At 38.6% G+C, this 20971-nt stretch overlaps 1 protein-coding gene across 16 annotated transcripts in view; it reads left to right on the forward strand.

Moving 5' to 3' along the window:
• Window positions 1-20971, forward strand: part of CFAP20DC (CFAP20 domain containing) — a 326758-nt gene that overhangs the window by 276994 nt on the left and 28793 nt on the right. For 8 of the 16 annotated variants that reach the window (XM_054480722.2, XM_054480732.2, XM_054480721.1 and 5 more), the window contains one exon: window positions 7126-7220. In XM_054480722.2, the coding sequence (XP_054336697.1) occupies window positions 7126-7220 (95 nt within the window). Of the gene's footprint in view, window positions 1-7125; window positions 7221-18456; window positions 20782-20971 lie in introns of those variants that run through there. The other 8 variants (XM_054480723.1, XM_054480734.1, XM_054480726.1 and 5 more) reach the window with 3 other exon arrangements.

Genomic DNA, 20971 nt, shown 5'->3' on the forward strand with positions numbered 1-20971 from the left:
TCCCTGGAATGCAAGGCTGGTTCAACATACACAAATCAATAAACATAATCCAGCATATAAACAGAACCAAAGACAAAAACCACATGATTATCTCAATAGATGCAGAAAAGGCCTTTGACAAAATTCAACAACCCTTCATGCTAAAAACTCTCAATAAATTAGGTATTGATTGGATGTATCTCAAAATAATAAGAGCTATTTATGACAATCCCACAGCCAATATCATACTGAATGGGAAAAAACTGGAAGCATTCTCTTTGAAAACTGGCACAAGACAGGGATGCCCTCTCTCACCACTCCTATTCAACATAGTGTTGGAAGTTCTGGCCAGGACAATTAGGCAGGAGAAGGAAATAAAGGGTATTCAATTAGGAAAAGAGGAAGTCCAATTGTCCCTGTTTGCAGATGACATGATTGTATATCTAGAAAACCCCATCATCTCAGCCCAAAATCTCCTTACGCTGATAGGCAACTTCAGCAAAGTCTCAAGATACAAAATCAATGTGCAAAACTCACAAGCATTCTTATATACCAATAACAGACAAACAGAGAGCCAAATCATGAGTGAACTCCCATTCACAATTGCTTCAAAGAGAATAAAATATCTAGGAATACAACTTAAAAGGGATGTGAAGGACCTCTTCAAGGAGAACTACAACCCACTGCTCAACGAAATAAAAGAAGATACAAACAAATGGAAGAACATTCCATGCTCATGGGTAGGAAGAATCATTATCGTGAAAATAGTCATACTGCCCAAGGTAATTGATAGATTCAATGCCATCCCCATCAAGCTACCAATGACTTTCTTCACAGAATTAGAAAAAGCTACTTTAAAGTTCATATGAAACCAAAAAAGAGCCCGCATCGCCAAGTCAATCCTAAGCCAAAAGAACAAAGCTGGAGACATCACGCTACCTGGCTTCAAACTATACTACAAGGCTGCAGTAACCAAAACAGCATAGTACTGGTACCAAAACAGAGATATTGACCAGTGGAACAGAACAGAGCCCTCAGAAATAACACCGCATATCTACAACTATCTGATCTTTGACAAACCTGACAAAAACAAGCAATGGGGAAAGGATTCCCTATTTCATAAATGGTGCTGGGAAAACTGGCTAGCCATATGTAGAAAGCTGAAATTGGATCCCTTCTTTACACCTTATACAAAAATTAATTCAAGATGGATTAAAGACTTACATGTTAGACCTAAAACTATAAAAACCCTAGAAGAAAACCTAGGCATTACCATTCAGGACATAGGCATGGGCAAGGACTTCATGTCTAAAACACCAAAAGCAATGGCAACAAAAGCCAAAATTGACAAATGGGATCTAATTAAACTAAAGAGCTTCTGCACAGCAAAAGAAACTTACATTAGAGTGAACAGGCAACCTACAGAATGGGAGAAAATTTTTGCAATCTACTCATCTGACAAAGGGCTAATATCCAGAATCTACAATGAACTCAAACAAATTTACAAGAAAAAAACAACCCCATCAAAAAGTGGGCGAAGGACATGAACAGACACTTCTCAGAAGACGACATTTATGCAGCCAAAAGACACATGAAAAAATGCTCATCACCACTGGCCATCAGAAAAATGCAAATCAAACCTGCAATGAGATACCGTCTCAACCCAGTTAGAATGGCGATCATTAAAAAGTCAGGAAACAACAGGTGCTGGAGAGGATGTGCAGAAATAGGAACACTTTTACACTGTTGGTGGGACTGTAAACTACTTCAACCATTGTGGAAGTCAGTGTGGTGATTCCTCAGGGATCTAGAACTAGAAATACCATTTGACCCAGCCATCCCATTACTGGGTATATACCCAAAGGAGTATAAATCATGCTGCTATAAAGACACATGCACACGTATGTTTATTGCGGCACTATTCACAATAGCAAAGACTTGGAACCGACCCAAATCTCCAACAATGATAGACTGGATTAAGAAAATGTGGCACATATACACCATGGAATACTATGTAGCCATAAAAAATGATGAGTTCATGTCCTTTGTAGGGACATGGATGAAGCTGGAAACCATCATTCTCAGCAATTTATCGCAAAGACAAAAAACCGAACACCACATGTTCTCACTCATAAGTGGGAATTGAACAATGAGAACACACGGACACAGGAAGGGGAACATCACACACTGGGGGCCTGTTGTGGGGTGGGGGGAAGGGTGAGGGATAGCATTAGGAGATATACCTAATGCTAAATTACGAGTTAATGGGTGCAGCACACCAACATGGCACATGTATACATATGTAACAAACCTGCACGTTGTGCACATGTACCCTAAAACTTAAAGTATAATAAATAAATAAATAAATAAATATATAAATAAATAAATAAAATAGGATTATAGTCAGAGCTGAGGAAACCAACCAGAATATCAAGTCCAAGGGGCAAGTATGGAAATGGTGGAACAACAAGCAGGAATAGATTCTGAAGCACAGGTAGCTGGGTAAGAAGCAGACCCAGGAAATGGTTCAGAACTAAAGCTAAGACTGGCATGTGGTGAAGGAGCCTCAGCTAGAACTCCCCATTCCTTGAATGTTTTCTGTTTATGTAGGGGAAAGCATAGAGGTTTAAAGGAGTTGATCAAGGGTCAAGACAATGGGCCAGCATTAAATATCACATATAAAAATGTAAACATGTAAGATACAGATGCTGGACTGCAAATTTCTGCTTAAAAATAAAATTATTAAACATACATAAAGTAAAATAAAAAACAAAACAAACAAACAAAATGCCACCAGAGTGGGGAAATTGTATAACCTGGAGCATCATTTCTCAAGGTGTGTTCTGTGGTCCCAAAAGATGTAACAGTTCTAGATACATAAATTTGGGCAATGCAGCCTCCTCTTGGGATACTCACAGTGTTTTTAAAGCTCTGAAAAGTCCTGCAAGAAAAATCCTGGTTGATTTTGTTTAGCCCAAAGTTTTTTATATTTTAGTTAAAATAGAAACCTTTCTTTTTACATTATACTTTGTAAATGCTTACTTAGTAAAAAGCTAAACAAATGAGTTAGTTGCTTTGATTAAAAATTTCTTAATTGTATAAAATCTTCTAAATGTGTGTTAAAATAACATTACTTGTCAAAATAACTCTATAGTTATTTTAAAGAGGTAAAATTAGATATACCTTATACCAGAACAAACTCACACCATATACCAGAATAAACTAAAAATGGACCAGAAATCTAATTGTGAAAAATGAATCCATTTAAGTAAATGGAAGAAAACATGGGTGAATTTCTACAGAACTTGGTTGTAGGGAAAGGCTTTATACATGTATACATATGTAACTTACCTGCACATTGCGCACATGTACCATAGAGCCTAAAGTATAATAATAATAATAATAATAATAATAAAAAGAAAAAAAAAATGACCCAAAATACAAAGACAATTTTTTTTCAATGGCTGATACCTTTGACTACAGAAAAATAAAACCTTTTGTATGGCACAAGGAAAAACCACAATAAACAAAGACAAACTATGAAGTGAGGGAAAGATAAAAAATCTGATAGAAGAAAGGGCAAAAGATGTGAACAATCATATATCGCACATGCGTGTATATATATGTGTGTGTGTGTATGTATGTACACGTGTATTACATAAATGCCCTTAAATATATGAAAATACAGTCAACTCCACGTATAATGAGAACAAATTCAAATCAAGTCTACTTTAAAGTATCAGTTCTCACCTCTCCAATCAGAAAGCATTAAAATACTTCACAACATATTCCTCTAAAGTTGCTCTCGGGAAATCAGCATTCTCATACATTGCTGGTGAGAATGAACACAGGTACAACCCTTGTGAAGGGAATTTGCCAATATCTAACAAAGACAAGTATACATTTACCTTTTGTTCCAGGAATCCCACTTTTAGAAATTTACCTTTTCAGGATTTACCTCTAAGTATACAAAAATAGACATGCCAAAGGTTATTCATTTAAGTGTTCATTGCAACCATTGCAAAACATTGAAAACATGCTCAAACATAGATGAGGGTGAAATGAATGATAGTACCTCCATAGGGTAACGTATTATGCTGCTGGAAAAAAAGGATGAGGAAGCTCTCCATGAACTGGTATGGAATGATTTCCAGGATAAATTATAAGCTGAAAAGATGAAAGTACAAAGGAGTACTATACTATGCTACCTTTTGCATAAGAAAGGGAATAAAAAACAGACATGTATCTGTTCAGTTTTTGCAAAATGAAACACAGAAAGGCAACACCAGAACTAATGAAATTTATTACCTCTAGAGGCGAGGGTAGGAATAGAGTAGAAGTTATGAGGGGATGGGAACAAACAGGAAGAGATAGGAGGATGTGACTCTTACCCCAAATGTGCCCTCCTGTAGTTTTGACTTTTGGTTGTTAATGTCATATGTAATCCACAACAACAACAAAAGTAATAAAAATCAACAAGAAAGGAGAAGAAAGCCCAAAATGTAACACAAAAGGAAGCAGATGACTTTCGTTGTATTTCGAATGACTAATATACTCACATTGAAAATGGGGAAAAAAAGAACCCAAGTCAGTTTTTAATATGGTATTTTAACCAAAGAAGAAAAATATCTGTAAGCAAATTGAGAACTTGAGAGAGTAGGTTTAGGATAAGTGTTTCTTGTTTGTTTTGCTTGGCAATTCTGAAGCTACTTTTGGTAACTTCCATAATTCAGGAAGTAAGTAAATATCTTGAGGATACTGAGGGCCAGCTTCCTCACTGTCAGAAGGGGGTTACAAATATGGAAAGAAGAAAGATGAGAATGAACCTGTGGTATTGGATTAGTATTAGGGGAACCAATGTGAGTGCACAGTTACAGAGGTCAGGGATCATCAGATGTTTTCAGTAAAGGAGCAGATAATAAATTACTTAACTCTGCCATTGTAGCACAAAAGCAGCCATAGACAAAACGTAAACAAATGAGCATGGCTGTATTCCCATACATTTTTATTTATGGACACTGAATTTTGAATTTTATATAATTTTCATCTATCATGAAACATTATTTTCATTTTTTTAACCATTTAAAAATGTAAAAACCATTCTTAGTTTGCAAGCTAGACACAAACAGGCAGTGGGCCAGACTTGGCCCATGGGCTATAGTTTGCTGATTCCTGTTTCGATAGATATATAGGTGGGTCAGTAGATACATAGATTAAGAGATAGAGAGCAAATATGATAAAACATTAAAGGTGGGGAAACTGGGTGAAGCATATACAGTAGTTGTTTATACTCTGCTCGCAACTTTTCTATAAATCTAAAATTTTTTAATCACAAAAAGAAGAGCCCTATACTTTTCATAGCTAGTGCGGAAAAGGAAAAACATTGATCAAATTACTGACCTAAGAAGTGAGTGTCTTACATTTCGTAACATTCACAGAATTCCCACCTACACTTTCCCCACTGGGGTAGCTCCTACTGCGATTATATAGTTTCTGATTTGTAGCTGGGGGTGTCATGATGTGATAACATTATTTTCTCCTGTTCATCCTTGTTCTTCATCACCCTTATTGAGTAATGAGGTCACTGCGCTGGTAATTTGTATATGACCTTGTAATTTCCTATAGTGCAGGAATTTTTTGGTCTACTATAATTAAGTAGCCTAAATAAACAGTGCTTATCAGAAAATGCCCCATTAGCTTGGACGTCTGTGACAAATCCTTTCTGATGCCCTTAATGTGTTATTATGAAATTCAGTTGCACAGCATGCTCACCTTGCTTATTTCACCAGCCATAATCTAGTGATAGCTACGGTGAGTGGTGACTGAAAGTATCATAAAATATTATAAGTAGGAATTAGGTAATTTTGACATTAATATGCTTTTTATGCTGGAAAAGCAAGTAGTTTGTAAGGAAAATCTCTGTTGTATAGACCGTTAATCATTCTACCATCCTTTACCGGTTTAGTTCCAACAAAGTTCATTTCTACCTTGGTTTATTTATCATTGTAGGTAAGTCCACACCATGATCTTCATTGATAATGAAGATGATGGTGGTCAAAGCTGAAATTTATTGAGTGCTAATTCTGTACCCATATTCACACCAAATGTTTTTCTTCCATTTGTTTCTGTTTAATCCTAACACTCAACTCTTTTGTTATTATCTCCCTTTCACACATAAAGCTTAGCAATGCTAAGTGACGTGGCCAAGTTCTTACTGTAGGAAGCACGGAGCTGGAATTGGCCTGCAGAGCCAGTGCTCTTAGCTGTTGTCTAGGACTGTCTCCCATTGTAGATTAATACTGTAGGAAGAACAGAAATTTAGAAAGAAATTATTTAGTTATAAAGACATATTTCTATTGAGAAGAATAAGGTAAATGATAAAGAGCACTAATAGCAGTGCAAGAAATAGAATTCACATTGGAAAATCTTTTACATCCTCCTGCCTGCTCCCTACCACTAATGAAGCTCAGTGGTAAGTTTAGAGACGAGAAGGGCTTAAAGCAGAACATGCAGTGACTCAAGCCTTCTGGATGTCACCAGCTTGAATTGTATCCCCCAGGTATCTACGAGAGGAAGCAAGAGACTGGGGAAGAGTGCAGTAGGAAGGAAAGTAAAGAGATGGGGAAACGCCCTCACTCCCCCTTCCTTTGCCTTCACTGCTCGAAAGCCCCGAATTAAGAGAGACTGACTCCCACCACTGCTGGGGTCCATGGCAGCTCCAAGACTGACTTCAGTTCTGAGTCATCTTATGGAGTGTGACCATCCATGACGTGTGGCATGTGACTTTGTCAGGCTTTCTTACCCAAAGCTCATAAGGAGCTTCCTCTCAGCTACATTTCCTCTGAGTTATTGAAATAATTTCTTATGTGAAAAGAACTCTGCTGTAATTTAATAACAACAATAATAAACTTTTGAGAGGAATATTCATTTAGTTGAAGTAATTCTCAAACTGGCTAGTTAAGTGATTGACTCCATATTAACCAATTTACAAAACTGGATGTTGATATCTGGACATCTGTCTTTCTGAAATATGAAGGAGGAAAAAACGTTTCTTTGTGGAAGCCCCAGGGAATTGAAAATCCATGGGAAACCTAAAATCTATATATGGAATTCCAGACATGTTCATTCACTTTGTTTTCTTTTTAGGGACTGGTTAAATATGTTGAGCCCACCAATTGTTCCTCCCAGTCAACAGCCAGCTGAGCAGCATCCAGATTCCTCTGAAAGTTTGAATGTTCAAGGTGGGAATATGAAAAATGATATGCATAAGAAAATAAAAATAATTTACTATAAATAGAGAGAATCCATCACTTTGAGATGCCACTGTTTTTATTAAATGTTGATCACTTAGTCTTACACACCCTAAATGAGGTAACCTGAGCCTCATTTTTTAGAATAGTGTGTTCTTTACAACTAAAAAGAAGATGAGAGAAATTACCCTTGTTCTTCTAAAGGTTAATACCAGGGCAAAATATAGTTTAAGGTATAAGAATATGGTTTGGATGTCAAATTGACCTTCATCTGAATTTCAGCACTACCAATTCCCACTGTGTGACCTTTATGAATTTTGATTACTACATCTATAAAATAATACGAATAATAGTTAGTGCCCCCCCGATTGTTCCTTGTGAAGATTGAATGAGGTGCTGTATATGAAGCACTTAGAATAGTGCCTACCAAATATTAGCTGTTGGCATTATTATACAGCAGATGCGATATTTCAACATCACTCAGATACCTGTTTCCATGAATGCAAAGATACAACCTTTGCATTAAAGCAGAAGTTGTCACGTAGCTACAATAGGTATTAGTAAGATAAAAATCAGAAGGAACCAGGAATGAAAATTTGCCAGGTGTTCGTTTGGTTGGCATGAGCCATAAAGATGAACCATTAGTTTCTGGTTGTGAGCAGGGAACTTGACTGTCAGGTGTGCGTGGTGGAGGGACATAAGAGAATCTCTGGTGAAAACTGAGGAGTTGAGATGGCAGAGGCATGGGGTAATCTCAAGTGCATAATTGGAGTGACAAATAACCTCAGAGTGGGACTCTCTCAGACAGTTTTCTGGGTTGAATTTTGAAGATAGAAATGTTATATCTGAAGCTTTAAAAAAAGTGGAAGTGAAACCAATATAAATTGCTCCAACAAAAGTGCCAGGTTTTTTTTTCCTAACTGCTGCAGGGAAAAAAGTAGAGCATCGCATTTTTCTTCAGGTGTGGAGAATTCAGAGTGAGAGCCCATACATCTGAGTTGTACGTTTTGGCCGCCCAAGGGATGGAGATGTCTCTGTGATTTACTATCTAAAATAGATTATGCCCCTCAAATTGGGAATCTTTTTAGAGGTGTGCATTTATAATTACTTATGACAAAAAAATAGAATCTTGGCTGTCAGGAGGAGACCTTGCTGTGAGGGAACAAATAATGTGTTATGTTAGGTGTCCTAAATAAGCCACAGGAACTGAGAGCGTGGTCCTTGAGCAAAGGCACCCAAGATATATATTAGCGAGAAACAGCTGGAAGGATGTCTTAAAGTCACCATTGCCAAGCCTGGTTCTGACAGCAGGAGCTCAGTTATGTTGAAGCTAAACAGAACTTCCATTGAGAGCAAATTCAGAGAATTGTAGAAATGTGCTGGCCAGTGTTATCCAGATCAAGCATCGCTTCTCCCTGTCACCCTGGATTTTTATCAGCTGCCCCCTGGCCCTTTTCTCATATGCTTGGGTGGTTTGTAGTTGATTAACACCATCAAAAAACAGTGTTTCCTATTTGGTTAATGGCACGTTAATTGCATAGTTTTAGGCAGCATAAGACAGTCCATACTTACCAGTATGCTGAGATAGTGTTTCCATCTGTTCTGCTAAAGTGTCAAAGAAAAATTATGGGCTCAAGTTTCCAGTTTATATCATCGGAAGGAGAAGGGAAGTATGGTTGCGAGCAGTCTGGAACCCTTCCTGGGTTCTTGTTGCACGACACCATTCATTTAGCACTTACTTTATGCCAGACACCAAGTCATTACATTAAGCCCTCACACCACCATCAGGAGGAAATTGTGTGTGTGTGTGTGTGTGTTACAGCTGAGAAAACTGAGACACAAAGTTCTCAAATGACTTGCCCAAGGTCCCACAACTACTGAGTCACAAAGTTAGGATTTGAACCCAAGCAGCCTGGCCCCAGAGCCCAGCCATTATATTTTTATCCTTTGTGGATTTTGAAGTGGGTAAGTAGATTACCTACTGAAAATATATGTATACATAAAACCAGGAGTTGAAATATTATTTTTCCATTCAGAGTTTCTGATCTACAGGGAAAGCATTAATTAAAATATCTCAAGGGCTCAGTGACTAAGTTCTTTAAAAGAGAGATACCTCTGGTCACCTGTCAGCCCTGAGCCTGCCCCCCTCTCCTCCTACCCATGCTTGTTAGAAATGACAGGTAGCCACAGTTGACCAGATCTAAGGCAAGGCCAAGGGAGTGAACAGCTGAATGAAGGGCAGGATCGTTGGATAGGGAACTGCCGGTCCTGGGTATTTGCATGTTGCTTATCTTCTTTTTTTTTTTTTTTGTTTGTTTGTTTGTTTATAATAGCTTTATTCAAAATAACTTAAAAGCAACCAAGATGTCCTTCAATAATGAACGAACAAACTGTGGCATATCTTCTTAAAGGCCTTCCCAGATAGTCTTACCTAAGTAGATCAGTCTGCCACTCACTGTGTTCTCTCACTTCACCTTTAACATAATCTGCATGCCTTTTCACAGTTTGTAAATCTTGATTTGTCTACTTGTTTATTGTCTTTCCTCCTAAGTAGCCTCTGAGTTTTTAGGAGACTGTCAGTTTGCTCATTCCTGGATCCTCGGTGCCCTGTGCAAGTTCTGGCATGTATTAGATTCTCTGTGTTCTCATTAGAAAGGAGAAGAGAAGGAATAAAGGGAGGAAACGAGGGTGGGAAATACTCTTTAACTCGTCCTTTTTCTTATTACAAGCGTGGGGGAAAAAAGTAGAACAATTCATTGAAATCTGACTTTCAGTTTTCCCCCCATTCCAATTTTTTTGGTATATTTGGTATATTTCTAAAATTTAATTATGAGAGTATTGAACTTTGACCTATACATTTTGGCAGTTAAAGAGTTATAGATCACCTTATGCCGTGGCTCTTAAACTTTATTCATAAGCAGTAACAGCTTTTCTTTCAAGTGAAATCTCATATGGATTCCTCATGTTGGAAGAGATAAAAGCTCTGCTCTGGCTAAAGTGGGTGTTAGGATATCAGAATCCTGCCCTGGGGCTCTGATGAACCAGTTAAAAACACTGATGTGGTCCAACCCCTCAATTTGCCTAAAGAGGTAAATGACTTGACCAAGATCAAATGCCCAGTCAGAGCCCTAGCTGGGATTAGGGCCCAGGCTTCCCCCACATCAGTGCCCTTTCTACAGAACCATTTCACTGAGGTGTGAATGTGGTGCCTGAGGACTCATTCACAGGGAAAGGTATCGCCCACCTTTGGACTTCTAGGATATAAATAATAATAGCTATTTATTTAATCTTCCTGTGTTCTGGGCCTACATGTGCACTTGAATTCTCACAATGCCTAGTGAGGTGTGGATGCTATTATTATCCCGTCTTCCACATGGTTACATTGGGACTTAGGGCAGTGCAGTGATGTGCCGAGCCATCATACCTCTATCAGAGATGGAGAGGCCAAGATGCATTTCTGCAGCTGGAGGAATTACTGCATTTTAACAGCAGGGAAATATACTCTGCCTGATACATAATTCTAGAAAACTTGCCCCAGGCCATACAAAAAGTAAATGCACGAGTTATATCTGGCCCTTGAGTCAGAGGTTTCTGTCCCTACTTTATTCAGTAGGAGTTTGTGTCACAGCCAGTTTCTGCTCAGCCAGAATGTCTCAAGTGCATGAATGCCACCTTCACATGAACAGCCCGGTTTCCAGCACAGACGGCCAGCAGGAAGAGCACTGCATTCGGATCTCTGACATCCCACTGGATGGGAAATGATCAGCTCTTCACAGCTCCTCCTGGGCTATAACACACTTGCTGAATATCAATTACCATCGGACATGGTGCCCTTATCACTTACTAAAATGTGTTTTCCTGGAACTTGTATGAAATGTAAAAATGGGAAGTTAAGATTTCAGAACTTATTTGAGCAAACTACTAAAATGACCTTTTGAAAATGAACCATACTTTGCTCAAAGAATAGTTGTCAATTTGTTTTTGACATTTTTTCCTTTACAGTTATGACCCTTAAATTATTCATGCTTACCAACTCCAAAATGGAATAATAACAACCTCTGTCTTCAGGCCTATAGCCCTATCTTGCAGTTTACATAGATTTTGAGTAAGAAAGGCATTCAGAAGGAGTTTGGGAGTTGCCTGAGTCTCATAAAAATAATATTCTTATACCTTTCTTATGGCAAAGCCACACCGAATATTCCCATATGGATGTTGATTAATCTCCCATGAGATATAAATAGGTAGCAGATGCTTATTTTATAGATGTAATATCCAAATTACTAGTAAAGAGTTTACAGAAATTTTATGGCTTCTCACAGCTAACCAGAAAGAAGGAATCCTCATGTGTGGAGGAGATAAAAGCTCTGCTCTGGCTAAAGTGGGGGTTAGGATCTGGCTGCCTGCTCTTCTCCAACAGAGGAATTCTTTCACTGCCCTCCTATTGACTGCCACATAATTCTTTGACATTTACCTAATACTCTGAGTCTAAAAGTTGCTGAACCACTCTGGTACCCCCAGTGCCTAGTGTGGCTTCTAGGACACAGTAAATGCCCCACAAATATTTGATGAGTGAATGAGTGACTCTACTGGCCATAGGAAATATGAGAATGATTTGATCTATTCTTTTGACCTTTTTCGTACCTCGAAGATTTATTTCAGATGCAAAGGAGACTTTTCCCAAAAGAGCAATATTGGTGATATGAAAATAATAAGCCAGCATTAATAAAACACCGTTGTGTACCCGGCACTGTTTGGAATTTTTCTGTGTATTACCTCATACCTCCTCCCAACACTGCTTAGTGTGGGGTTGTATTATGTTCCCACTTTACAGATGAGGTAAGGGGCTAGTCTGGGTCACAGACCCTGAGTGTGCATCAGGACACTGACCCAGACCTGTCTGACCAGGGTGTCCACACCCTTAAATCCCACACTGTAGTATGACCACAGAATCCCTATTTAGGTGGATAAGAACCACATGACTGAAATATCCACTGCCATTTTTTTTAATTTAGGAAGTTGTATTTTCTTGAAGCTTTCTGGATAAAATAGTGTTTTTCTTGGTACTCTTCTTAGACCCATGGCACCCCCACCTCAACTCTCAGATTATAAAATGATTCCTGGTATTTCTAACATTCCTTTAATGCAGAGACCCTGCCCCTTCCCCTGTAAGTGATATTTTCTCTTACATAGCTCTCAGGGTCCTGGGGGAGTCTTCTCTGCAGGAAGTGATTACAGAGGGGGGAAATCAGTGCCTCACTAGTATCAAGAGATGCCTTCTTTTCAGGGCCACTAGAAGTGAACTCTCCAGTAGAGCGAAACACATTGCAGGTGTCTGAGGCTCTTTCACCTATTCCAGAACCACCCCACCTACGTATCCCCTACGTGCAACCCAGAAGGCTGATCCCAGCTTTCCTTGCTGGAATTGGGATGCATTTTCCCATAGTTCAACATTGATACCTTGCTTAAAATCAGGCTCCTAAGAGACTATGGGCTCTGTTGGCTTCAGAGCTCACTCAGTACCTTGGAGAGGTGCCTTCCTTCACATGTAACAAAGTGCGTTTAGAGTTGTAAACCACACGGTTACAACTGCACGTCTGAATCACTGCATATTTATAAGTAGAGACTACCTGGAAATAATGAAATTGTAATAATTCCTAATTAATGATCCAAGTTCTTCAACATGTTCCCTAAAATGGCATTTTCCAAGTAAAATATAGCCACCAGTTTTTACAAAAGGGGTAATGTACCTATTGCCCAAATAACACCTGAACTATAATAATGCAATGTTATTTACCTTTCAAAAACAATTCATGTACCCTAAAACTTAAAGTATAATAATAATAAAATTTAAAAAAGAAAAAAGAAAAAAAACAATATAGCCCTCTAATTGGAAGAAAGTAGCATTTCATTGTTTTCATTCCATTGTTGGTTATTTATCTTTCTCCCATTTGAGGGCACATGTTTGCTGAGAACTGAAATATAGCAGTTCACAGTGTACCTTCTCAGACTTTAGTGTGAGTTAATTTTGCCCTACTGTGAGATACGTTGGTGATAGAGTTTGCAAGCACCCAGTACTCAGCAGAATCTTATCTAAAATGTCATCTTCATTGATCCTAAGGCTGACTGCTCCAAATGGTGATTCCTCACTGTTGAATTGCTTAAACAATAGTGTATTAGTATGCACATAAAAATACAGTCAATCAGTTCTCAAGATCTATAGGAGAGAAAATACATTAACTTTAAAAAAAATGTAGACGGCAGTGTCAGAAAATCGAAAATCAAGTTCAATGTCTTGATTCAGAGATTTTAAATCTGATAAACTAGTGCCACATCATTTATTTTCAAGCTTGAAGAGACATCTTGGGTGTGTAGGTTTTCTATTATCTACAGTTAAAATGCATTAAATATAGATAATTAAACATTTATATTACGTGACTTTCAGAAGGTGAACTGGAGGGATTATTTACCTGAGCTGATCTACCAAGAGAAGGGCAGCCCATATTGCTGCATTTGGTCTGGCTCCATTGGTTTTTCTTCTGTTATTGCCATTAACCAATTTCAAAGTGGATGAGGCTGAAAGTTTGTAAATAGATTATTATCTGAAAGGTAATTTTATTTCACTAGAAATGGCTTTATTGTGTGTAGAAGAGAAAAAAATGTAATTTGGACCCCTATCCAGATGCTCTTAGTCTAGTAGCAGAAAATGGTTTTATTTGTTAATTTGTCCTTCTAGAGTTTCTGTAGCCAATCTTTAAATAGAACAATTTAGCATTTTGAGGAAAAACAAACTCAGCTCTATCCAAGAATATAATTGAAAATTACCCCATACCCATCCACGATAATTACCTTTCAAAACATTTCCCAATGCTTGACATCATAGTGGTAATAGCGTAATGATATTATAATTTCGTTACGTAGGGATTATAATGGCAAAATGATGTAAGTTGGAGGCTTTGAAAATTAAGTTACAATGAAAACAAAACCTTTTATGTAAGTTTAAAGCACTTCAACATAAAATTATACATAATCTCACCCAATTTTTGTATGAATGTCATTGTTGGTAGTTTTAAAATTCATCCATTTGAAGCTTTGGTACTAAAAAAACCAAAAAACCTATCTTAGTCCCCATGGTTATAATGCGCGAGGGTCCCGTTCTATAGTGATATGTATTGGAATGAGTGCATTTATATCGCAGTTATTGCTCCAGTTTGTATGCATTATGTAGCAAAACCTCTACTAATGAATTGGATCTAACTCGATCCCTTTGCAAATGGGTGATAAAGACCCATGGCCATTACAATGGTTATTTTCATCTTGAAAGATTCCCAACTGGTTGTAAATATATTTTGTTTTCTCATTTAATAGCACCAGCTTAAAAATGTATCTTTTTTGCAAATATAGGCACAGAATACACTGAATAATTATATAGCATATAACTCACGTGCCAGAGGTCTGAGTTCCCCACGATGTGCTGATGGAGTAAGACAGAATCCAATGGCAGGTCGCTGAGAGTTTCACTCATAATTATTTACCTCAGGGATATGTGTTTTAAACATTACACCTGATGGAAAAAATTAGTTTTACTTTTGGAAACATACACAATTTTTGGTATAAGAACTTTTTTTTATTTAAAGATGAATTTATCATAATGTTCTATATAAAACTAACTGGGGGTCTTTCTATTTCTTTCAAATCCACTATGTTTTGGAGTTGTAAAAAAAATCAAACAGATTGAGTTTTCGGGTAGGGAATAAGGTATACATGTACATAACCCTTTTTGTGTCTGGCTCACATATCCTGTTTTCCATGATGACGGTGGTAACATTTACTGAGTACTTTCTATGTACATGTGCTGAGTGTTATTTAGTCCTCATAGGAACAATGACAGGTACTGTTATTATCTGTACTTTACATATGAGGAAGCTGGGCTCAGAGCAGTGAATTTCCCAATATCCCACAGCTGTGATATGGTAGAAATTGGACTTGGACCTGAGTCTGTCTGACTCCATCGTCTAAACGTCATCCTTCCTGCCTCTATGAAGCCTTTTCTTCACACTTTAAGCTGTATCAGTACTTCCATCCTGAGTTACTAAGAAAGTTATAGCCTATAGTTCATGATTTATTTTATTATCATCCCTAATAGTAACTATCATTTATTAAACAACTACTGTGTGTGCTGTGTTATGCATATTACCAGTGTCTAATTTAATCTTCCTCAAAACCCTACCAAATAGGCATTGTTATTCCCATTTTGTAAACAAGGCAACCAGGGTCCGATGAGGTGAAATGATCTGTAGCCGGCTTTCAGGCGGTAAGCAGCCGAGCTTCCATTCGCCCCCAGTGTATTGGATTCTAGAGCCCGTGAGTGCGCTTAGCCACTCAGCAGTAGAGTCTTCCAGTTTAACTCCTCATTAATCTTTAGTAGCTGCTTTTGTTTCATGTGTTTGTGTCACATTCACAACTAGACTATGCCCAGCTCAATCACATAGCAGATACTAATTGATAAACTAATTCATTTCTCTCAAGTAGTCCAAACTTTAAAGGCATAATGGATTGAATATCTGAAAGTAGAGGATGTACGTACACTCCTTTGATGTGAAAAAGTGATCTAAAGGGGGTCATTTTCAATATGGAATGACCATTTGAGGAATACTCTCAAGGATAGAGGCAGGGCCCTGGGGACTCCAAAGACAACAGAAGAAGATAAAGGAAACGCAGCCTTCCTTCTCTGAGTTCCTGTTCTTAATTAGAAACTGTGCAGGGTGGTCGGGTCAGCTACCATTATTAATGTGGTTGTTAGCAAAGTCCTTTCATACTTCAAAGATATAAACTGCTGCAGCCCAGAGTCACAGAAGCTCATCAAAAGCACTACAGGGATCATTGGATCTGGTCCCCTGTCCTAAGCAGGGTTCATCTACAAAATTCTGCACAAATGGTTGCCCCACTCTCTGCTTCACCCTTTCCAGAGTACATGTTTCATTTGCTGGTCAGCTCTAATGCTTAGAAAATTCTTCCTTGTGCTAAGCCTGCCCAAAAAAATGGCTCCTCTTAGCTTCCACCTGTTGATCCTATGGCTTCCTCCTGGAACCCCAGATTTTCTTAACTTCTCACTCCTATGCCACCCTTCATATGCTTGAATCCAGAAGAGCTGCTGTCACCTCATCAAGCTTTCTCTTTTCTAGAGTTAACAAGCCCATTTCCTTTGGACTTACTGAACTGTTTGCCTCTGCCCTCCCCCAGGGACTCTCTCATCTTTAACAATATTTTTGAACTATGAGAAATCAGATTTCTTTGTTTCCAAACCTGACTTATTAAAATGTAGGACACCTTTAAATTTTTTATTAGTCTTTTCTATGTCTAAATTCCTTCAATGTAATAGCTCCCAATTAAACATGTTACACCACTCTTTTAGCATAATCAAGGTCCGACTGAATAGACTGGTACAAAGTACTCTGACTGGTAGAAAGAACACTGAACTCTTACTCTGGAAACTGAGAGTTTATCCCCAGCTCTGCCTGTAACTCACCAACAAACCTCAGATGAGCTGTTCAACTTTGTGAACCCTGGTTTCCTCATCTATAAAATGGGCATGATAATTCCTGCCTATTCCACAGGGTCATGAGGGCCAAATGAACTCCTACATGAGAAAGTGCTTTCTAAACCATCAACTGCTGTACCAATTGAGGTATTAGCAAGCAAGGCAGATGTAAACATTCCTCAGTTGAACTCCACTTTTAAGGACTGCTAGCACTGCACTCAACTCACAAGAATCAGCGGATTTCACATTTCACCTGTTTCTCTGCACAGTCCATTAGAATAGGGATTGTTTCTTGTCATCATGTCCTGAACACCTAACTCAGTGTCCGGCTCATGGAAGGATCACGCTAAATGTGTTTTTGGATGGTTAGGAGAAGAGTGGGCAGAGGAGTGGCTATGGTACAGTTTTAAACCCCCACTTCACCATGTAGGCACGACTCCCTTGGACTTAACTCCAGGTTGTCAATGTCCTGACAATGTTCAGGCACCAGCCTGGTCTGATTTTGGCTGAGTAAGATGGAACCCCACAACCACCACCACCATCTTCCCTTCCTCTAGTCAGTGACACTTAAAATCATGGGCTTTTATTTACACCTTCAAGAAACATTCCATTTTTATTGAACCTCTATTATGAGTGAGCCCTGCACCATACCCACCATCCAAACTCTTCTGAAGCTCACCCTGGTGAGCACATAGCCCAAAGCTTCAGGGTTGGGTAGGGTTTGGGGTTTGGTTTTGGTCTTTAATAGCCTGTGCTATTGAAGAGAGAGAAGTGTTGTCTTAGTCACCTCTTTCTACCTGAGCCTACTCTCTGATCTTCTTTGGCTGGGAAGATCTTGACCTCTCAGTCCCTGAACTCATTACATGAACTTTCAGAAGTATTCAGAATGCACTCACTTGTGAATACAAAAGTACTTAACACAACACTGGGCACATATATGGAAAGTGCTCAGGAAACATCTTTGTAGAACAGTTTTGTTTTTTTTTTCATTTCATGCCATTTGTTGGAAGCCAGCAGGCCTCGATAATGACTTAGACAGTTGTCCTCTCTGTCCAGTCCATCTAAATGGCTGTCACGAGAGAAAACATCAAGCCATGTTCGTATCCCCAAAAAACTGAACAGACTTCCCCCCACCACTAATAAAACTACTAATCAACTGACATTTTGTTTTCTGTGTATATTGTCTGTTCTATATATCTTATAGTTCTATTATTTTAATTCATATTTGTTAGGTAGCCTTTTTAGGATGATTGAATGTGGATCAAGTTTTCTATTTTGTTAGTTAGTTTGCACTGTTTTGCATTTTGTACAGCTCTGGCCCATGAAGAAGTTTAGAACTGTGACAATTAGTTTTGGATCCTGGCAAGTTTCCTAATCCTAATAAGCATAACTCTTAAGTCTTTTGGCCCTCTCCCTTTCTTCCTTCCCCTCCCGCCAGTTCTCCACACTCAGTTTTTCTTGTCCTTTGTCATGAAGTTGGTCCTTCTGGTCACTGGTGTTTCTTCTCCACCTGGCACCACATGTTTAGAGTCTCACCACTTCCACAGTGCTCCTCCCTTCTGGCCTAAACCTTCTACCTGCATAAAGAAAATCCCCCAGGAGAGATGGTGATTCCTGCTTCGTTGCCCTTGTTTAGGGATTCCGGGCCAAGCCAACAGCTAATGTGTCTGTGGTTCCCCTTCCCCACAGGTGAAGAAGACCTCAGTGTGGAAGAGGACGAGGAAGTACTGACTTTGTTGTATGACCCTTGTCTGAACTGTTACTTTGACCCCCAAACAGGGAAATACTATGAGTTGGTATAATGCCTCCTTCCGGGGCAGAGAACAGGCACTCCCAGCTGGAGCAGAATAGCAGTTCAGGGTCGCTTAAGGAGTCACCACAACTTGTGTGTTGGGTGACCACAGAATCAAAAGTAACTGAGAGAAACGAATTCATTTTGTAAATAATGTTCAATGTTAAGAATACCTACATTCCTTTTGTAGATGAGTATGATTTTGAAACTGAAGAAATTAATACAGAGGCAAGATTTTAGGAGTTTGAATTGGTTCTTGTTTGTTCTCATTCTACATATAATTTTGTTTATTTCAGATAATTTTATGTAAACAAGTTAAGAGTTATTCATTCAAATTTTTTGCAGTGTTAATCTGTAAATGATGGCTTGATATACAGAAAATGTATTTTTGTTTAAAAGATGCCTGGGTACCTTTTATTTTATGACATTTGTATTAAAAATAAAGTATGATGGTAAGAAGAATAGCTTTTAAACTGCTTCTTTTCATTCACCCCACTTTCTTTTCCAGAATATTCCTATATGATACTTTCCTTCTCTTCAACTCTTAGAAAAAGAAACATTGTGAACTGGTCAGACTTTATGATCACATTTTATTGGCACTGGACCCACTATTTCCATTTCATTATAGTTCATCCAGAGTTTGCCAGAGATCACAACATTGTTAATCACTTAAGCTGCTTAGCACTGTATTTTTCTTTTAAAAAAAAATCTTGGGAGGCTGAGGCGGGCGAATCACGAGGTCAGGAGATCAAGACCATCCTGGCTAACACAGTGAAACCCCATCTCTACTACAAATACAAATAATTAGCCGGGTGTGGTGGCGGGCGCCTGTAGTCCCAGCTACTCCAGAGGCTGAGGCAGGAGAATGGCGCAAACCCAAGAGGCGGAGCTTGCGGTGAGCCAAGATCGCCCCACTGTACTCCAGCCTGGGCAACAGAGCGAGACTCTGTCTCAAAAAAAAAAGAAAATACTTTGCCAATTATCTCTGAATTCTGTTAATAGGTTCACATCTAGATCTATATAGAAATAACCTCTTTGAAATCCCCCCACCGCCACACACACACAAACACACACACACACACACACACACACTCATCACCACTCCTGTGACCTGGGCCTGAAGAAATCCCAGAGGCTTTCTCTGGTTTTTCAGTTGATGTCCATGTAACTCTGCTTGCCGGATCACAAGGAAAAAGTCATGTGCTTCCTGCATTTGGGTAGACAGCCTTGAATTGTGTGCCAACTATATTAATATTGAGCTCAAGGAAATACTTATTATATTACCTGGCATATTTTGTTATTTAATAAAGATTTTTTAATAAAGAAGAGTACCATTGGAAATGAAAATTTATTGGTGTACAGTTGGATTTAATGGTGGTACTATAATTTCATTTAATATTGCTTGATACAGGAAGTAAGCTCTTTTTACAGGAGTAGATTTGGACTCCTGTTCCAAGTATCATACATTATTTAGAACCATATTTGTGTTTGATAAGCTTTTAATCCTGTTGTTCACAAAGTATGCCTTCGTTATAAATTTCTCTCCAAGATCTTCATACTTACAAAATGAAAATGAATAAATTAAGCTTTCCAAAGCATGCAAAATGATAAAAGAGTTGGGTTTTCTTGATTATGACCTTAAAGATTGGAATAGGGCTTGGAAGGCCTTGTTTCTGCTTTAAATAGTCTCAGGACCATATATAAGGGACATATGACATAAATAAGGGAGTCAATTAAAATTTATATTAGTGAAGACTTATAAATATCAAAAACAACATGAGCTAGATGAAGAAAAAAAAATTAGGATACAGGAATGCCTCAAATGCCCCAAAACAGAATGCTGTAAGGCTATAAGGCCTCTGAATAGATTTGGGCTGGGACCTAGAGGACTGTAGTGAACTCTGTTGGGATTCTTAAATTGCAAGCAACAGACACCCTTGATCCCAGAATTCAAAGACTTGCTGAACAATCAAGCTCTGGGAGGCACAGACATCAGAGCAGCCCCAGAGATCCCTATAGCAGCAACCAACAGTTTCTCATGATGATGGCCACCAAATTGACAGCACCACTTTTTTCTTTCTCAGGTCTCTGCTCAAGGAGCAAGAGGATGGTAGGATTAACTCATCAGTTATCCCCAGGACCACATGGAATGGGAATGAGATACTCCCTGAAGGAGAAGAGGGCACTGTTAAGAAAATGGGGAGGGATGTCAGGCAGGCAAAAACCACAGATGTCTATCCTGGCAGTCTAGAAGCATTGGCTTTGCCGCTCATCTCTGATTGATTTTGCCATCTCTTCTCCTCTCTTCTCTCCTCTTCTCTCTGTTCATACATTTCTCAGCTACTCAGTCCACCTACCAGAGCACCCAGCCACTCCAGTACCCACATACCCAACCATGCAGAAATGTTAACT

This window comes from Pongo pygmaeus, chromosome 2 (genome assembly GCF_028885625.2).
Source record: "Pongo pygmaeus isolate AG05252 chromosome 2, NHGRI_mPonPyg2-v2.0_pri, whole genome shotgun sequence".
Classification (NCBI taxonomy): domain Eukaryota; kingdom Metazoa; phylum Chordata; class Mammalia; order Primates; family Hominidae; genus Pongo; species Pongo pygmaeus.